The sequence below is a fragment of the Sprattus sprattus genome (assembly GCF_963457725.1).
Source record: "Sprattus sprattus genome assembly, chromosome: 2".
Classification (NCBI taxonomy): Eukaryota; Metazoa; Chordata; class Actinopteri; order Clupeiformes; family Clupeidae; genus Sprattus; species Sprattus sprattus.
In genome coordinates, this window is record NC_137921.1 from 14,989,176 (window position 1) to 15,008,941 (window position 19,766).

General features: G+C 42.0%; 3 protein-coding genes across 3 annotated transcripts in view; all 3 read right to left on the bottom strand.

Moving 5' to 3' along the window:
• Positions 1-2,637: 2,637 nt before the first annotated feature.
• cd164 (CD164 molecule, sialomucin) lies at positions 2,638-10,166 on the bottom strand. The gene is made up of 6 exons (XM_080833536.1): positions 10,010-10,166; positions 8,475-8,546; positions 4,472-4,546; positions 4,097-4,189; positions 3,756-3,842; positions 2,638-3,496 (listed from the first exon to the last, which is right to left on the bottom strand). The coding sequence occupies exons 1-6, from the start codon at positions 10,077-10,079 to the stop codon at positions 3,336-3,338; spliced, it is 558 nt and encodes a 185-aa protein (XP_080689662.1). The 5' UTR covers positions 10,080-10,166; the 3' UTR covers positions 2,638-3,335.
• Positions 10,167-11,984: 1,818 nt separating this feature from the next.
• On the bottom strand, positions 11,985-14,116 carry ppil6 (peptidylprolyl isomerase (cyclophilin)-like 6; the record flags this gene model as incomplete). The annotated part of the gene is made up of 7 exons (XM_080860705.1): positions 11,985-12,096; positions 12,244-12,379; positions 12,601-12,660; positions 12,812-12,959; positions 13,430-13,618; positions 13,853-13,948; positions 14,039-14,116. 7 exons carry the CDS (start codon positions 14,114-14,116, stop codon positions 11,985-11,987), a joined length of 819 nt encoding a protein of 272 aa, XP_080716831.1.
• A 480-nt stretch (positions 14,117-14,596) lies between these two features.
• The window catches only part of ak9 (adenylate kinase 9), a gene marked incomplete at both ends in the record, with an annotated part of 30,691 nt that continues 25,521 nt past the window's right edge, over positions 14,597-19,766 (bottom strand). The window contains 5 exons of the mRNA XM_080858686.1: positions 14,597-14,811; positions 15,590-15,704; positions 17,365-17,467; positions 18,411-18,509; positions 18,777-18,946. Of these exons, the coding sequence (XP_080714812.1) occupies positions 14,597-14,811; positions 15,590-15,704; positions 17,365-17,467; positions 18,411-18,509; positions 18,777-18,946 (702 nt within the window). The remainder of the gene's footprint in view (positions 14,812-15,589; positions 15,705-17,364; positions 17,468-18,410; positions 18,510-18,776; positions 18,947-19,766) is intronic.

Sequence of the window (19,766 nt, forward strand, 5' to 3'; positions counted from 1 at the left end):
GGCAACATGTGTATAGCAGTTGCGGACTGGCGGTTTTGCAGTAAGCTACTAGGCAAAGCAATAGCATTAGACACAGGGACAAGCAGGGAGAGGTGTAAGGTGTGCAAGTTAAGGGGGTGGGAATGAAACAAGTCCCCACACTCTGAGAAGAGTGAAAATGAAAAGGACTTGAATGGTTAAAGGAGCCTGCAGACTTAATGTGTGTTTTTTCCGGTTTTATTTTAATTTTTGTTTTTGTTTTTGATATTTTATTTGTATTGCGTTTTCAAGCATCCTTCGTGCAAGTCTACTGCCACCCCCCCAGTAAATTATTCAAGATCAGAAGCAAACCAACTAAACAAAAACACCACTTAAAAAAAAAAACAAATTACAACAAAACAAAAAAACGTTTTACCAATATGAGCCAATCACAATGCAAGCTACAGAGAGAGATATGCCTACTCTTCTGCTACAGAACTATCAAGGAAGCAAAAGTAAAAATTAAAATCAACGATTTCTGGGACAAAGATGGTAGCAAGCATGAATATCCTTCAGACCAGGCTAACATGGCAAGGAAGATCAACTCTATCCCCTACACTAAGGGGCCCCTGTATTTACCTTGCAGAATATCAGTGAAGTTCTAGAACCATCCTTCAAACTGGAACACACTGTTAGAAGGAACTCTCACCAACGCCCAGAGAAAAAAATGGCCTTATGGTGGTTTCAAAGGCATTAGGACTTACACGGATTTGGAAGGTTGTGATGTGAGGGACCCCGATGGTTTTGTGTGTGTAAGCATGTCAGTGTGTGTATATATGCGTCTGTGTATTCATCATCATGTGTGTGTGTGTGTGTGTGTCTCTTTGCTTGTGTAGGTTAGCTTCGCACACTGCAATCTCTCTCCAGACAGCAGTCAACTCCGGCCTAGCCAGGTCGAGGCCACGGTCACAGCAACGTCAAGCGACCAAAAACAATCCAAACTCCAAAGCGCCACCAATTCCCCCAGCTCTATCATGAAGCTTTCAGATTGGCTCCAATGATATCAACACAAAATATCTTCCTGAAATTTTGGCACTTAGCACTTCTGCATAATTCTGAAGAAATGTCCCAAACTCAAATTCGAACCTGCTTTGGCCACTGGCCGGACACTGACCCCATCAGGCTGTGATAGCCAGAGGATGATTGACACGATGACATTGCACATACTACCTGGTCTCAGAAATTAAAATAAAATTCTCATCCACGTAAGACTGCATGAGAGGGGCTCTACACTGCCACACGCACGCGTGGTTACACCATGACAACGGTCGAACAGCTCAGAGGCTTCTAAGACGCATCAGCGTCATTGTGAAGCAGAAATACAATGATTTCCCCCCCGACACACAAGTTAATCAATTAAGCATTAACATCAAATCATCACCGACGACGACTCAAAATTATTAAATGACTTATAGCAATCAGTCCAGCTGGAGCCTCCATTGCCTCTTTACATCAAATCACAGCAACACATTAACTCATTTTATACACACACACACACGACAGGAATCTGCAGTCACTCTAGTAACACATTCACCTGTCTGGAGCAAGGGAGAAGGCTCCCTCTTCATCTCAGACGCCTCTTGATTGAGTCAACACTGAAGGCACTTCATCTGCCATGGCTTCCCAAAGACACACTTTTAACCTGCGACTGCTTCACTCTATCACTCACACACACACACACACACACACACACACACACATATACATACACGCAGATGTAACTAACCAAACACCTCTCCATCTTAAATTCTGATGAGGAGATATTTGATATTTGATAAATTGCCACTTCGTTGTATGTAGATACAAGCACAACCACTGGCACAGCTGGCTACCATGGCTTGTATTGCATAACCGAATGGCGAAGCCCTGATCTTGCACATTAGCAGAGTGGCTAACGCAGGGTTCAAGTTTCATGCCCGCAAACACTTTTTTTGTTACTGCTGCTAATGGCACAGATCTGTCCACAACAGTACTATATCCATAAAGCATGGACTGTAACCAGTACAGGTAGGAACAGCTGTAGCCAGTGGCAAACCAACCAATTGGCTTCTTGGAAACATTTATTCACCTGCTTGCTAAATAGTAACAGATATGCGCAAGTGTGTGCTAGGTGATCATTAAGGGGTTCATAATTTCTATTCTTCAAGTCAGGCTCTGATGAGCTGAGAGATGAACACACTAATCTGGCTTTAGAGAGGGTTGGTGAATTATTAGAAGACCTCACTGGACAGACACACACTGCAAGTTTCAATTGCTGATTAGCGGCGAAGGCAAGGGAGCCTAATGGTGTCAACACTGATGTGCTACCAACTAATTGGCCATGTTAAGCACTATTCAAAACATAACCCAAAATCCAACTCCTGCCATGCCTGAAAGGTTTTAATGACGATTATCACGGAGCGGAATGGGAGCTTGGGGGGGTGTTGAGATCAGGGGGGTGGAGGGACGTAAATGTGTGTGGGGTATTTTGGTTGGCTGTGAGAGGACATGATAGCCGTGCCAAAGGGGGAGCATAAAAAGTGCTTGCAGCCCTGCGGCTGATTGGCTGATTCAGCCTGCTCTGGGTTTTTGGACTGCCCTCCACAGCCTCTGGGAGGCCAGGAATGACACACACACGGGCGTCTGGAGGTCAGGAATGGCACACACACGGGCGTCTGGAGGTCAGGAATGACACACACACACACACGTTCATATCAGACATGGGTCTGTGCAGGAACGTTAATGACATAATTGCCTTTAGTACTTGTTTGTGGAGTTGGGCTTTAAAATAAAGGCATTTGTATTGGTCTCGAAAAATGTGGTTATACACATGTGTGTGTGTGTGTGTGGGTTACACACAATCCTCAGTAACTAATGATGCGACACCTCGCAGGTCCGTGTATGTTGTCAGATTCTCTGTCTCTCTGTGTGTGTGTGTGTGTGTGTGTGTGTGTGTGGGTGTGTGTGTGTGTGTGTGTGTGTGTGTGTGTGTGTGTGTGTGTGTGGGTGTGTGTGTGGGGGTGGGTGCGTGTGGGTGCGTGTACTTAATCTAGATTCATGCAGAGGTCTAGGCTAATATGGCATCAGTAGGAAGGTTTTTGTTTGGGAGAGTGAGGCTGCGTACGTCAAATGTGTGCATCTGGGCACACACACACACGCAAGTTTATATAGACAGGAGTAGTAATCCAAGTGTGTGTGTGTGTGTGTGTGTGTGTGTGTGTGTGTGTGTGAGAGTTGTGACACTGAAAATAAGGGAAGGGAGTGTGTGTGTGTGTGTGTGTCCAGTGTGATGCCTATGCGGCAGGGAGTGCGAACGCATCTGCGCGTGTGCGTGTGTGTTACAAAGTGTGGTAGTTGCGATCCTTGGACTTGCAGAACTTGTAGAGGAAGAAGATGACCGCCTGCAGGCCCACGACCAGCACGATTCCCCCGATGAAGCTAGCCGCGTCGAACGTCGCCGACTTAGAGGGGGACGGAACCACGGTCGTCACGGTTTGGTCTGAAACACATCAAAAACACACAAATATGAGAGCGGCAGGGAGTGATTACACAGAGACTGATAGAGATAGAGAGAGAGAGAGAAAGAAAGAAAGAAAGACAAACACGACTGAAGGAGATAGGGAGAATTGGATAATGGATGGTACTGTAGCGTGAACCCAAACACACAGACCGAGTGGGAACACACACACACACACACACACACACACACACACACACACACACACACACACACACACACACACACAGTGTGTACTCACTGGAGGCTGGTGAGCTGGGAACAGTGGAGTTGGAATCGTGGGTAGTGGGAGGAGCAGGTGGGTGTGTCGTTGACGCGTTCACAGATTCTACGTACACAAAAAGACAAAAAGGTTAAACACACGCATCATTTACATTACAGTGCGCTTTTCCATACATGCTAATTTTAGGTTTCGTACAATGGCAGTTTTTGACTTAGCAGTTGTGAGGGAGAAGTGTGTGTGTGTGTGTGTGTGTATGTGTACCCGAGTTAGGCTTAACTATAGAGTTGGTGGGGTTGACTGTAGTTGATCCAGCAGTAGGGAGGGAGAGAGTGTGTGTGTGTGAAAGTGTGTGTGTGTACCTGAGGTGGGCTCGATGGTAGAGTTGGTAGAGGCGTTGACTGTAGTTGGTCCAGCAGTAGGGAGGGAGGTGAATGAGGCTGGGGATGGAGGTACTAAGGGGAGAGGGGGAGATCGAACTGGTTACGAGTATCTGAATGATCATCTTCATAACTCATACAGTCAGCCCGCAACTGCTTTTAACATTGTGTGCATTGGCTGGTGGTTTTACAGAATAAATAAACACAAATATTGAATGCGTAGTACTTAGAATGCTTAAGATGAACAACCACTTTTTAAAGTTGGTTACATTTTTCTAAAACATGAAAGCATGACAGAATGACCAAAATGCCTGAATCTGCCTGTGTGTGTGTGTGTGTGTGTGTGTATATATATACCTCCACAGGTAGCATTGACACAGTTGGTGACGTTAGTTGCCGTCTCATTCACACACGTCGGGGAACCTGAGGAGACTGCAGAGAAACATTAGTCATATAATTACTCCACATAGGATACAATACATCAACACACACAGCCAACACACACAGCTGTGTCTGTGTCTGTGTCTGTAACATTTCATGGTAGGGTACCCACTGAGACACAGTCACCTGTCTTCCTGTCCAAGTAATGACTGTCACAGAGTGTGTTTGTGTGCATATGCAACCGTGTTCTATGAAAGAGGGAGGAAGCTGGCAGCAGATTTTACAAACTACTCAGAAAAATCCAAGGACACAAACCGCCCTGACACACACACACACACACACACGAGAAGGCATTACACATTTACACACGTTTGAGCAAGATTTCATACATTAAGAGACTGTGGACCATAACAAGTGTGTGTGTGTGAGAGAGAGAGAGAGAGAGAGAGAGAGAGAGAGAGAGAGAGAGAGAGAGAGAGAGAGAGAGAGAGAGAGAGAGAGAGAGAGAGAGTGTGCACACATGCTGTTACGGTAATGGGACCAGAGTCCATTCCGATGCTTTATAAACTACAGCGGAATAAGCCTGTTTAATCCACAAATTACTTGGCATCTAAAACAGCGTTTGAGTGTTAAGTGTTAAGTGTGTGTGTCCTCATTCCAAACAGTATTGTAAAGCCTGAAGCCTGAATGTACACATTATCAGTCCTAATAATTACCTGCCTTTTTTTTGCCTGAGCTGTATAGGCTAAATGTGTATGTGTATGTGTGTGTGTGTGTGTGTGTGTGTGTGTGTGTGTAGGTCAAGAGAGATGAGTATCTCCTCCTTACAGTGTTTGTGTCTCACCTGCAACACACACCCCTGTCAATGATAAAAGGACTGGCCTCTATCGGATTCATCTTTATCACGACTAGAATCTATTAGCATACATAGATTTTCACTAACTTTTAATACACCTAGGAAGTACAATCATAGCCTTAAGCTCCAGAATGAATTCCTCATCATGACTAGTCAACTTACCTGCTTATACAGTATAAGGCAGGGCGATTTTGACACATTATCCACGACAGGCCGAGGCGGTTATTGTGTGTTTACCTTTGTCTAAGAGAGATTTATCTGTAATCTGACCACTCCTGCAGGGTGGTGAGGAGAGCAGGGTGGAGGACCAGGCTACGCGGTAAGAGGAATGTCTGTGTCAGCTGCCTTTCAATAACAGTGCCTGCTTACAGGCTGAGTGCCCGGGAGTCCTGCTTAATCAAATCTCTGAATTGCGCATAGAGTGATCGATTATGTATTCCGTCGTATGTATGAAAACTGCAAATTTCTCTTTTAAAAGCAAGTATGATCCAGATCACACATTAGGTGCAGGAATAGGAGAAACTTCCAGAAACAATGGAAGCAGTATGTACTACAGCCTTGCTTTTGTTTCCTGTTTAATGTATGGTCATCTCTTTCACTTCACTTTGTGTGTATTAGGGCTGCAACTAACGATTATTTTGGTAATCGATTAATCTATTGACTTTTTTTCCGATTAATCAACTAATCTAACGATTATTTCCATACATTTGCTGCAGGTGACATTCAAATTCAACATATGAAAAAAAAATCCACAATCTTTTGTTTATGATTGCTAAATGGAGGAGGTTAACTATTCAGAACAAACGAAAATACAGGCTAATCTGATAATTCACTGATTTACCACATCGCACTTACCATAACTGAAATAGCGTTAGCAAACATCCTCCATGAGACGTTCTGTTTTCAAACATGTAAGAGGAAAACCTTACAATAAGTTATAGATATATGTCTATGATAATTGCCGCTAGACGCTTACTGTTCTTATGCTCCCACAGCCCATTCTCTTTGAAATACTGAAGTAGTACATCTTAAACTACTAATAATTGACCATCATTGAGAAAAATGACAACTTTTCTGTTAGCCATATCTGATATGCAGCAGCTGCAAAACCAAGCTTTGTTTATTGTTTCCATGGTAACATGAGCCATCTCAGAATAATTCGCTTTTCACAGCTATTTCGCACATCCTATATGCAATTCCAAATGAAAAGTAGGGTACCGGCAGCTCTGTTAGCGTCTGCAATTTATATATTATTATTATTATTATATATTATATGACTCGTCGACGATACACATCCGCGTCGACCATTTTTCACAATCGACTTCGTCGACTAATCGTTGCTGCTCTAGTGTGTATACCTACTGCAATACCGACTTAGTTTGTTATACCTGCACACATAGTGTACTTCTTTTTGAGTGGTGTAGAATTACTGCCTCGTACTATCTCTGATGACCTCTTATTAGCATGTATATCTATTTCCTTATCGCAAAACTTTTGATTCCTTTGAATGTCGGTCGACGGTTCCAAGCAAGACAGAGAGATGGTGAAAAGAAGAGAGATACAGAAAGACAGAGAGAGATGGAGAGAAAGGAGAAAGATAGAGAAAGGAAGAGATCACTACTACAAAGAGACACATAGAGAGGGAGAGGAACAGAAAGACAGAGAGATGGAGAGAAAGAAGAGAGAGAGTAACAGAAAGACAGATAGAGATGGAGAGAAAGGAGAGAGATAAAGAAAGGAAGATATCACTACAAAGAGACACATCGAGAGAGAGAGAGAGAGAGAGGATTAAACTAAAAGAAAAAGTGCAACATCATCCTTTTCTCTTCCTCCTCCATCCCTTTCCCATTTGACACACACACTCTGTAATCAGGATATCACCTCCTTCCTGCCATTCTTCCTCTCTCTTCCTTTCGATTCTCTCCTTCGCATGTGCATACACTTGTGTGTGTGTGTGTGTGTATGAACTTATGAACTTACAAATTCTTCCTGCTTCACTCTGTGTGTTTCCGTGTGAGTAAGTGAGTTAGAGATGTTATTTGTGTATGTGTTTTCAACTGCAAGAAAGTGCTGATCCTGGAGTTGCCAGGGTTTCCCAGCCCAACAGTGATCAGTAACACGCATTACACTGACTCCCCAAATACACAGAAGAATTCAAGACATCTTCATCCGTAGGCATCCTGTCAATTTCTCTCCACTCTGCCAGCATATAGAAGTCACGCCACTCAAAACTCATGCTCCATTCCCCATCCCCTCACACACACAGCCATCATTGGTTAGATTGTTGCTGGGCTAACCAAGTTAACGTCATTTGTAAATTGGCTATACAGGTACCAAGACACACTCTCACACACACACACACACACACACACACACACACACACACACACACACACACACACACACACACACACACACACACACACACACACACACACACACACACACACACACACACACACACACACACACACACACACACACACACACACACACACACACACACACACCTGTATTCTGTATGTTGTGGCTATGGACACCCTCTCCACTCTGAACACAACAGAGCTGCCACAATGGCAGGTGGTCAGGAGGGAATCCAAAGCTTCGCCAGGCACATTCAGTTCAACACTGACACTTCTTCACAGAACAGCGAGAACTCCCACTCACAGGACACTATATAGGGCACAGAATATGTGTGTGTGTGTGTGTGTGTGTGTGTGTGTGTGTCTGTGTGACAGAGAGAGCAAAAGTGTTTATGTGTAAGACACACACACAGAGAGACCGAGAGAGAGAAAGAGAGAGAGAGAGAGAAACTCAAAACCCACCACACATTCTGCAAAACTCACACATACACACACATTACAGAAGTGCTCTTCTTTCTCCCATCACACCAACAGGGAGGCGGAAGGTAGGTTAGATGGAAGAGAGAGAGAGAAAGTAAAGACTATCTAGAGATCGCTTCCAGGTAATGTGTGCACAACTATCTCACACACACACAAACACACAATTCCTCTCTGGTGGACACACTCTCAGAGCTCCCAAACCAGCACTTACAGCCATGCAAGAGCGTGAATGCACTCACAGCATACAGTTGCAGTGAGGGAGAGAGAAACGAAAACGTACCTCCACAATCCAGCCAGCCGCAGTCGGTGTTGTTTTGGCATATGGCGCAAAGCGTTAAAGAGGCACAATCAGCTGTGAGGGGGGACAGAGAAAACAAAGCATTATGTCTGGTCCTCTCTCTCATAATCAACCAGTCCAGTTCTACTCTACTACATATTCCAAAGATGTCTTAATTTTACCTCCAAGTTAAGCATAGGTGGGATCTTACAAATCCTTAATCTCTGCCAGGCATGCTGGAGAGTATCAGAATTATGGGTTGTACCTGGAAAGATGTTGTTCTGTTCTTTATTGCTGAACTAGAAGTACAAACATGTCTTGCGTGATTTCTTTTTTTGTGAGTTGTATTTCATTCTTGCATTGACGCACACAGCATTCCAGGAAACAGCTCCTCCGCCACGCGTCGGTAATTATTTAACAGCCGACTAATGTGCGTTTGAATCAATCACTTTTGTTCCAATTTTAATTATTAATTTACTGGGTCACACGGGAACATGACTGTACACCAACTCAAAGACGCAACAAGGATTTCGACGTGGTCTTAAAAATGTAAGTGTGGTCTTTGAAATGGCCTCGTTCTTCTTGGATGAGACAGGGGGGACCTGGGTCGACATTTGAATTGAAGTCACCGACAGATACACAAGTTAACACAGCTTAAACAGGTTAAAGAATAATGTTGTATTTGTAGACACGACCGCAAGCTATACTCGTGATAATCTGACAGTGGTTAAATTTTTTCTTTTGACCCACTTGCCACACTTGGATGTAACGTTCAGCCTCCGCGTCCCACGGTAAAATGAGACAAGGCCAGATAATAATTGTCCTTAACCGTCCGTAGCCCTTGTGACTTCTGCAGCTTGCCATACGATCTCAACAAGACACAGGACTTCATTGCACAACGTCATACATTTAAATTTAATGTTGAGGCAACAGCCAGGGGCACTGTTAGCCGATTACATAATAAACAGCTGGATGGTAGGCAAACACATGTTGGCTAACTGAGAACCACAGACGCCACAACTATCAAATTACACCATTTAATGACCCAATGACATAGAAGAAAAGGCCCGAGTTGGTCAAGCCTAGCGATGTTAGTGGGCGAAATTAAAATATCAGTTTAGAAGCAAACTAACGGTACGTGTAATTTCCCTGGTAAACTAAAACTTATCTAGGGTGTTCTTCTAACTTAAGCTAGCTAGATAGATAGACAGTTAGCTATCAAACATTGGTTGATAACGTTAGGTGTATCGTTAGCCAGAGATATATCGTGTCTCTACACATCATATTTTTTATACGACAAAACACATACAATCTTTAAAACTCATACCACTGCTGGCATGTCAATGACCATTCTACCGTAGAAACACACAGGGATACTTATGCCCAGGACAATTGGATATCCTCAAGGCACGACTAAGTAGCGAGCGGGCTAACATAGCTTGGCTCCTAGCTTTCAAGAGACACGTAAAACGGTCTAGCCAACGCTGTCCACTTTGGCCGACTAGCTAAGTTCATGTTAAGTATACAGTTACACTCACCAGATTGCGCATATGTCGTTCCTGCGAAAACGGCAAGAAATAGTGTCACATGAAAAAGTCTCCAATACATTTTTTCGATTACTTTCCTCTCCTTGTACAACGCTGATGGCACTGAGAAAGTGGTTCGTGGTAGATGCGGGCTTTCAGCAGTAGGTGATTCGTTTCCACCTACTTCCTGCTTTCCTCGAGTCATGTGGCAGGTTTCTTGTTTTCTCGATGTGCGAGACGAGTTGACGTACGACGCTCGTCAAATCCTACATCCTTCCCAGTTTCCTTCCTTTCTCCTATCGTCAAAAAGACACTAGCCTACTAATTCAAGAGAGATCCGTGAAAGGTGGGAAGAAAAGAAAGACGAGGCCACTTAGGAAGCTCTTAGCCTCAATACCTGCAGAATTGCACAAACATTGTCCAAAACTGACAAAGGTTATTGTGTGACCTCCATGTGAAGTTTGGTGAACCAAAATAAGTTATTACCCACGATAAATAAATGCATTTCACCGTTTAAATGTATAACGTATGTATAATGCATGTATATATATTATATCCTATTTTTTGTCACTCTTAAAGTAACACTATGCAATACCAATTTTTTTGAGGTATGGTTTTATAGGCAACTAGTTTTGGTATCATCCTCAAATTCATTTGTATAGCGTATGGTCATGTGAAGGACAGATAAACACCTGTGTCTTTCCCACTAGCCATCCAGGATATGCCCTATGTGTTCCTTAATACCTCGCTGGAATACCCTGCCTGCAAAAATGGAAGTAAAGCATGACATGGACAGCTAAACTGCCAAAAGACACCAGTTAGTGTGTTGGCAAGCTTCTATCAGTGTCAACTGGGCTGTTGGTGGTGTTTGCAAGGTTTTTGCAATACTTTTAGGTCGTTTTGGAACAGATCTCCTTATGCTGCTTTAAGTGTTTTATTTAATTTGGATGTTACTTATGCTTTTATTTCTGTAAAGCACATTGTGTAGGAAATATGGTATGTAAATAAACGTGCCTTGCTTATGCATTAGTGCTGTCCCTTCTTGTAAAGCCAACAGCCAACGACCAGGATGAAGAAGTTTTCAGGTTCCTAGCTCATGTTTTGTGTGAGCTAATAGGCCTAAGCCAGTCGGGGCAATACATCCTATCTACCTCAAATCAGCATTCTAAGAGCTATGATCGTTTTAAGTTCCTGCCGCACAGACACACACAAAAAAAGGGGGTACTTCCTCCAACAGCTCTTAGAACAATAAAAAAATGTCCGGGTCTGAAAGCACCTATAGATGCTGACTGGTGTACTGAACCTGACCAAATGCATCAGCATGAGCATTTACTAGGCTATGAGACCAGTCGACCTGTTCATGCTTTTGTGTTTATGTTTCAGCGGACCATCAGACCTTGTTCATGAGATAAATTGCCTTTTTACAAAAACATGGATTTTGCTGTTGTCTATGTTGTCTCTTCCTCACTTCATCTGTCCAATGCAATATTAAGGGACAGTCGCGGTGCTTCAAGGTTCCCAAGTTATTTCTCAACTTGATGAGCTTGCTTTCATAACCATTCAACCACTCAACACTGTTGTACTGCTGCAATAAACACAGTAGTGTGGCCTGACCTTTGACATCGGCCATGTTTTTCGCTGGCCCTCTACTGCAACGTTTCATATCTGTGTAACAAACAGTTACCTTGATGAACAGCAACAGCAGTGTGACCGCTGGTGAGCCAAGAGCATAAATATTTGATGAGCTTTTAGCCTCCGCTCTGATGGATTTTATACGGTGCACTGTGCGTAAAACTCAACAGATCCTACACATGCTCAAAGCGCTCTACACACTAAAACATTTTGTAGATTTTTATTATCTTTAAAGTAAGGAGGTTTAAGTGAGCTTAAAAAAAAACATGAAAACGAGTGAAAGTGTACTGACAAATATAGCTCTATGATGTTCTGCTTTTTTGAGACCAAGCACAGTGTGTGTGTTTGATACAGGTCACAGCTGTAGCTCTCCACAAGCCACCACTCTACAGTCCACTTTGGGTCTCTCATTCTGGGTGGGCACGTCCTCCAGCCTTTTGAGTACCTCAGAGCCCTCAACCAGTTGCCTGAAGAAGCAAACAAATAAACACACACACATACTGTATATGTACACACACACACACAAATTTCTTAAGGTCAAGCTGACGTCTGGATAATAATAGAGAGGTTTAAATTTCAAGTCATAATAGTACAACACAAATTTCCATATTTACCCAAAGGCCACATATTTCCTATCCATCCACAGTGCCGGCTGCAGGGTGATGTAAAACTGTGATCCGTTGCTATGGGGACCCTGGTTGGCCATTCCCAGAATGCCTCTTTTGGCATGTGGCACGGCAAAACTCTCATCTAAGAGTGGATTTGCAGAGCAGCTTTATTAGAAACACCAATGGACAATCGGTGAGATTTGGACAAGACTGACGTTACTCAGTCTTCCGAGGCCTGATTCCTCTTTTCTTCACGTAAGAAATCAGAAATAGCCATGGTGAGTGTTTGTGGTTCAGAACACCTGTGACTCTGCAAAGGGTGTGTGTGTTCAGTAAGAAGTAAGAATGATCAGAGGGCAATACCTTCAAATGTTGGGCCATAAATCGAATCTCCACCATTGCCTTTGCCAGCAGGGTTGATATCTAAAAAAAACAGTAGATCATACAGACCACACACACACACACCCCATCATTGATTACAACATTTGCCAATTCAATGGTCTATAACTACTTATGTGTACACAGGTGTGCATGTTTGTGTTTGTTTGTGTGTGTGTGTGCTTGTGAAGAGTACCTCCTCCCTGGATCCACCCGTTAGGTACAACTCTGTGAAATAAGGAGCTTTTGTAAGAGAGCATCAGATCACTGTCAGATAGACCCTTCTCTCCGGTGCAGAGAGCTCGGAAGTTTGCACATGTTTTTGGACACACATCACAAAACAGCTGGAAAACACAAACACACACACACACACACACACACACACACACACACACACAACATGTTTGAGTGAATGATTTTAAAAAAAATATATATATAATATATATATATTTTTTTTTTTACTTTTCACAGTTCTGACTCGTCTTACCTCAAACAGTAGTCGCCCAGCAACCTGTCCTCTGATCTCTACATCCATGTACACAAACACATGCTGCACAGTGCACATAGAAGAGACACCATTTATCTCTTGAATTGAGTCATTTATTCACCATCATAATCACAGAACCACTCCTTGGACAGTACCATAAACCTGTGCTGACATACAGTAAGCTAGCTATTGTTTTACATTAGTACATATGAAAATGAACATGAATAATACGTTTTATACCAGGACTATATATCATTTTACAATACAAATCCTATAAATATGACTTATAACTTTGTATGTCTGGGTGTTCATGTGGGTATAACTTGCCCCTGTCTGGCGCAGGTGGTTGCTGTAGTATTCTTCAGCAAGGGCCATGTTCAGCGCGTGGGGCCGGTGAAGCGTGAACCCCCAGACGTCGACTGCCCATCGAGCTAATTCCTTTTCGTCTCCAATTAACCGTCCGTTGAGGTAAACCATTAGCGGGGCGTTGAACTGCCATACCTCCCCTCTTAGCTCCTAGCCATGGCGCACACCAAAGGGGAAAAAATCATACTTATAATCGCCCATAGATTTGCGCTTCTACCTTCATAAGAGCACGTTTAGTCAAGTTCTAGCAGCAAAGATATCAGATACTCTTTTATTCATAGCGACCGCTTTGTAGAGAGTATATGTTTTCTTAGGAGTAGGCTATGCATAGGCATAAAATAAAAGCTTGACAAACTCACGAAGCTACTTAACCTACGTACGTACCTTTTTCTTGTTTTCTAGGTATCTATGCCAATCGCATTCCAGTAGCGGATGAACTGTCAGATCTGCGAACGATGATGGAAACTTCTGTTTTAGTCCCTGGATTAGCAAGAGGAAGTCATGGGAGATTCAGTTGTTTTCCTGACTCTCCAGAAACAACAGTGGCGTATCACTGACATAAACGTTTACCTCAGCAATGCCCTTCGCGAATTGAAAATGATGCTCTTTCATAAGACCAACAACTTCTATAAGCTGAGTGGACGCCATGGCACCTCTTCCATATAAAGTTTGTTTTACAGGAGCGTGGACTTGTAAACAAACGTCGGGTAGCCATAGTAACCAAAATTACAAAACGGAAATGAGGTGTCCTTGCTTCAATCGCATTTGTTGTCCAAAGCAAAGCCTCTTGACGGGCTCTGTCCTAATAATTGACCGATTTAAATTGATTCGTTTTTTATGTTTCTTTTAACACCTTCATTAATAAAGATAAAAACGCTATTTTTTGTTAAATACGTCTTGTGAATAGTGCCTACAATTATTCATAGAAATAATGAAGTCAGGTGACATCAGAATTTTACATTTCTTTTAATCCGTACTTGAACAAAAAGTAATCCAGTGGTGAATGAATGATATAAATATAGACGTCAGACACTGAAATGAAGAGCAATGTCAGAGTAAAATCTCTTTCAGAAAAAAAATTCACAGAGTTGCATCATGAAACCACACAATCAGAGTCATGAAATGCTTTTATCTGCCAGCTAGTTGAGTTGATCCACAGGAAGTCTCCAGAGCAAGGAAGCGCTGCAGTTTATATTCAAAGTCAATGGGCTGCTGCTGAGACAACTTGTACTTCGCTGTCATGGTGAGGCCCAGGTAGGTGATGAGCTCACAGTTCTCCTCGAACTGGGCCAGCTGGCGCTTGTACTTATTGCGGGTGTAATCTGAGAGACGTGGGTTAAATGCTGAGAGAGAGAGAGAGAGAGAGAGAGAGAGAGAGAGAGAGAGAGAGATGGTTAATTAATGAGAAAGTAGCTCAAGTAATCTTTATTTATATTGTACATTAAAAACAACAACAGAAGAGGGAACAAGGTGCTGTGCAAAATGAAGAATACTGAAAAGACACATGAACAGAGAGCTAGGGAATGGGGACACATGAACAGAGAGCTAGTGAATGGGGACATATACTTTGCAATAAGAATGTTTTCAATCTCAGTGCCTTGAACACCTCGCTGCAGTGCTTCACAGCGACAGGTTTTGACAAGAATCATCACTTGAGAGTGAGATGTAGAATTGAGGAAGTGAGGAAGTCTGTGGTTTCGACTTTCACATATTCATTCGCTGTTCTATGAATGGAAACTTTTAAGGAAAAATCAAACACTTTCAGTTGTGTTTTTTTTCTCATCTAAATAAAGAAAAGGGGGAACATAAGGTTGTTAAAAAGCAGCAGTGACCACAGGACGGAGGAGGAAGAGGGGGAGATACTGAGAGGAGGAGGAGAAGAGAGAGAGAGAGGTGTGTGTGCAAGCTTATTGAGCTATATTGACAATATTAAATTGCTTCATACAATATGGGATGATGTTATTTGCCACACACTGCACATTTGAACTTAATTTGAACATGACATGCAAACCAAACTAGGCCAGTGCTTCAGGTCTGGTATTCAGATCTTCGGATTATGCGCTAACATTTTTTTTATGTCTGTGATATGTGTGTGTTTAGGTAATGAATAATTGTTTTTACCTTTGAGGTAGAAGGCCACATACAGCAAAGCAGATCTCTTCACATTTAGGTAGGGGAACTTTGGCTTTAGACATCCCACTGCAGTCATGGCCTTAATTATGGATTTTGCCACACCCTACAAAGACACACACACACACACACACACACACACACACACACACACACACACACACAAACAGTGTAAGTATAGGAAATAATAAATAGCACAAGAGTCTGATTGTAAGGCTATTGTGCCATAGCCACATTCAGCTGAAATGTAAATTTATACAGGACTCTTTCCCTTACTACATTCCCTATCTTTCTTCTTGACCCTCGATGAACATACTCAAGCTGTGCATTCCTCTGATAGGAAAACACCATCTGCCCCCGATGTTGTATCAGATAAATAGCTTACCGAAATGAAATGTATTTAAAGTAGGGCTGTCAACGTTAGCGCTTTAATCTATGCGATTAATCCGGCCGATTAACGCGAGAAAATATTTTAACGCAATTAACGCAACTTTTTTTTTTTAAATTTGGTTTAGTTTAGTTGTGCTGTGTGAAGGCTACCGTTCACTCACCTTGCTCCTTTATTGATGTCAGCTGAAAACTTATGAGTGAAACAATTATACACAAGAAATGGAAAGTACTTAGACGGTATCTTAACTAAACACAGCAAGTTACTTTTAGACGCATTACACCAAGAATCAGAGCAACAACAGATTACAACACAGCTGGCTAATAAATGCTAATGTTGGCCACCAACAGAGCTATGAATGAATGGTGTGCTAACCGTCACATGTTAGAATGTAACGTCAATTGTTTTTAGACTTTGTATTTCTTAATATCAGAGGTGGCTTAAATGTATCTCTTATTTGTGGTTGGAAGCAGTGTATTTTGTTACACGTCCTGACCGATGTTTTCATAATCCGCCCATGTGTGCGTGTCCATAGCAACAACACACTACAACATGAAACATGAAATCACTCCAAGCAATATACATTTGCTGACCTAAATAAGATGATATTTGTAATGACTTGAGGTTATTTAAATAATTGATAATTTTAAGCTTGGCCTACCATTTTATGGGAGCGATGAGGGACAGGTGGGGCTTGAAAAGCCCCCCTTGTTCAAAGTGGGGAATGACAGAAAAGTTTGAGAATCACTGCGGTAGTTGAAGATGGAGAGAGCTGAGGGATTGTTGGGCGAGGAGTCTCTGTTTAAGAACCAAAATGATGGAAGACAAACTAAAGTTTTATGGAGCATTTGTCATTTGTAGCATTTGATTACTCGATAATTTATAAGATTTAGTCTTAAGAAGAAAAACTAAATTTGAATCGTGATTAATTCATTTAAAAATGTGCAATTAATTAGTAAAAATAATTTTAGTGATTGACAGCCCTAATTTTAAGACGAATAAGAGTAAGTAACCAATAACGTACCACTAATTACAAGTATTAGGGTTATGATTCCAATCATACAACTCCACAAACTTTATCTTATTCTGATGGGAAGCTAACATCTTTCATCAGGGTTCTATCAGCTGAAGAACACACCAGTGACAATAATATCAGTATTATGGTATAAATCACAGTAAATGAAATGAGTAAATGGTTTGAGTATGTGCAATTACTCTATGGACCTTATTCCAGGGATATTTACTGAGCTGCACTCTGAGATAAGCCTAAAGACTTTCCTTCTAGAGCAACTCAGATGGCTGTGTGGTATTGTAATGTAAAAGCACCCGCTGCCATCAGTGTTGTGTTGACTGAAGGGCAGTGTGGTTGAACTCTGACCTGCTCCAGATAGCCCAGCATGGGCAGAGAGGTGAGCTGAACTGGCTCTCCAAGTGGGGGCAATTTATGGGGGAGCTTCTGGTCCCAGTACAACTGAGGCATCCTGAGACAAGGAGGGAGAAGGAGAGAGAGAGAGGGAAAGATATGGAGGGAAGGAGAGAGAGTAAAAACAAGGCATAGATGGGGGAGAGAGAGAGAAAGAGAGAGAGAGAGGGATGAATTCTGTTAACATAAACCTTTCATTGTGTGAAAATCAGATGTACAGGTATTCAACAGCATACATGATAATACCCAACAGCAAAATATAAAGATACAATAAACATAACCTTTCTAGTGTATATGCACACATACTGTATATGCCTGTGCATGTCTTAAAATGAAACCCACTCCCACAACATCTAAAGCAGTTCACCTGCCCTTTATAAGACTCAGAGTGGGCATCATGAGTCAGACCAAAGCCCAGACAGTGTTCCTCCACGTTCCTTCATTGCCTGGTTAGAACTAGTGTTGCACCGATACCGATACCAGTATCGGATAGGGCCCCGATACAGCACTAAAATGGTGGTATCGGTATCGGCGAGTACCAACAAATAGTGCAGATACTTTTTTTTTTTTTTTTTTTTTTTTAATTTTTTTTTTTTTTTTTTTTTTTTTTTTATCAATGGTTTGGTCCACAAACAAAACAAACACACAAAGAAACAATACAGGGAAAGAAAAAAAAAAAAAGAACTGACCAAACTTTAACTCTATTGTGTTCAAAATCAGAAAAGCCACTGTGCTGCTCAGTAAGGTAAACCATCAATTATAGAGGACTAGTCCTCAGTTATGTCTGAAGTGCTGAAACTGTCAAGAAATGTAATTTGACTTTCTTACTGTTACACTAGTATTATACATGGGACCAAACCATTGATTAAAAAAAAATATTTTTCAAATTTCAAACAGTGGTATCGGTATGGTATCGGTATCGGCCGATACTGCACAGCCAGGTATCGGTATCGGTATCGGAGCCAAAAAATGGCATCGGTGCAACACTAGTTAGAACTCACCTGAGGAACTTCTTCTGTTTCTCCTCATTCTCGAAGACGTAGATCTTCTCCCGGTATTCTATGGCAAACTCCATGTTCCCCCTCACCAGGGTCTCGTACCTGGGAAGAGATGCAGGCTACTACAGAGACCATGTCTACGCACTCTTGAGTGGAAATCTGAGGATTTGTTAAGCTATAAGATCAATAACCCCATTGTGAGATGAATATGAGGTTGTTAGTTTGTGTCCTATCTCCTATGTCATGGCTCACAAGGTCAAACATAATACTTTACATGATAACGTATGAACACCTAGACAACCATGTGGTATTTCTGGTTTAGAACTAGTGATGTGTTTTGTGTTTTTAAAACTGTGACCATGGCTGTACCTCAGCTGCCCATCCCCGAAGGTAACGGGGCAGTAGCCCTTCAGCTCCACCTGCTGGGGGAATCGGCTCTTCACTTGTGCTGCTGTCAGTTTCCGTGGCAACAGGTGGGGAGGAGGTAAAGAATTTGGGCAGCCTGGGATCACAAAGTGCTCTGGAGTTTCAAGGAATTTCTGCGTTAAAGAGAATGATAATAACATAAATAAATACACAAATAAATGAACACTTTGTCACAATGGAATCTACAGTAACTAAATCTGTTTTTGTTCCAATACGAGCACTTCAACAAAGCAACCAGGAAGACTCCAGACAACTACATTAATAGGCCACCGAATGTCTTACTGAAGCTGATTATGATTATTTTCATGCACACACATACATTATGGTTATTTTACAAAGTATACAAATTAACTATTGTGATTTATGAAAGCCAGTTTTTGTCCTTTACCTTTTCTGTTGTTCTTTTGTTCTACCTTTTGTATTCTATTCTATAAACCACACTAGTAAATAAACAAAAACAAATATTGCAACCCCAAACCACAAATTCTCCCAGCCTAAAATCATGGTCTATTTTGACCTTTGACCTATTGCTCGTTCATACCAAGGGGGTGCAACGGCAGTCTCTTGAACGTCCGCACAGGAGGCCATTTTGAGGACAGTATACTTCCGGTAGGGATCAGTGGTACGTTAGGTAACGTCAGTGATCTTCACAATCGTTTACACTCTTATCTCGCGGACGTTTTTGACGGATTTACAAATGACTTGTTTTACAATCGTCATTACCTTGGTAATAATTCTGGATGCTTGAACATGTTGAAATGTGCAGCTTAATTGTGTATCACGGCTATTGTGTATCAGTCATTTTACATCAATTGGCGAGGCATAATTGTTCTTTCTTTTCAATATAACTTAAGTTGCACATAATAAAACTGAAGTTGCACATGATTTCCAATCGGGTTGGTTTGTTAAACATCTTACATTATGATTTCGACA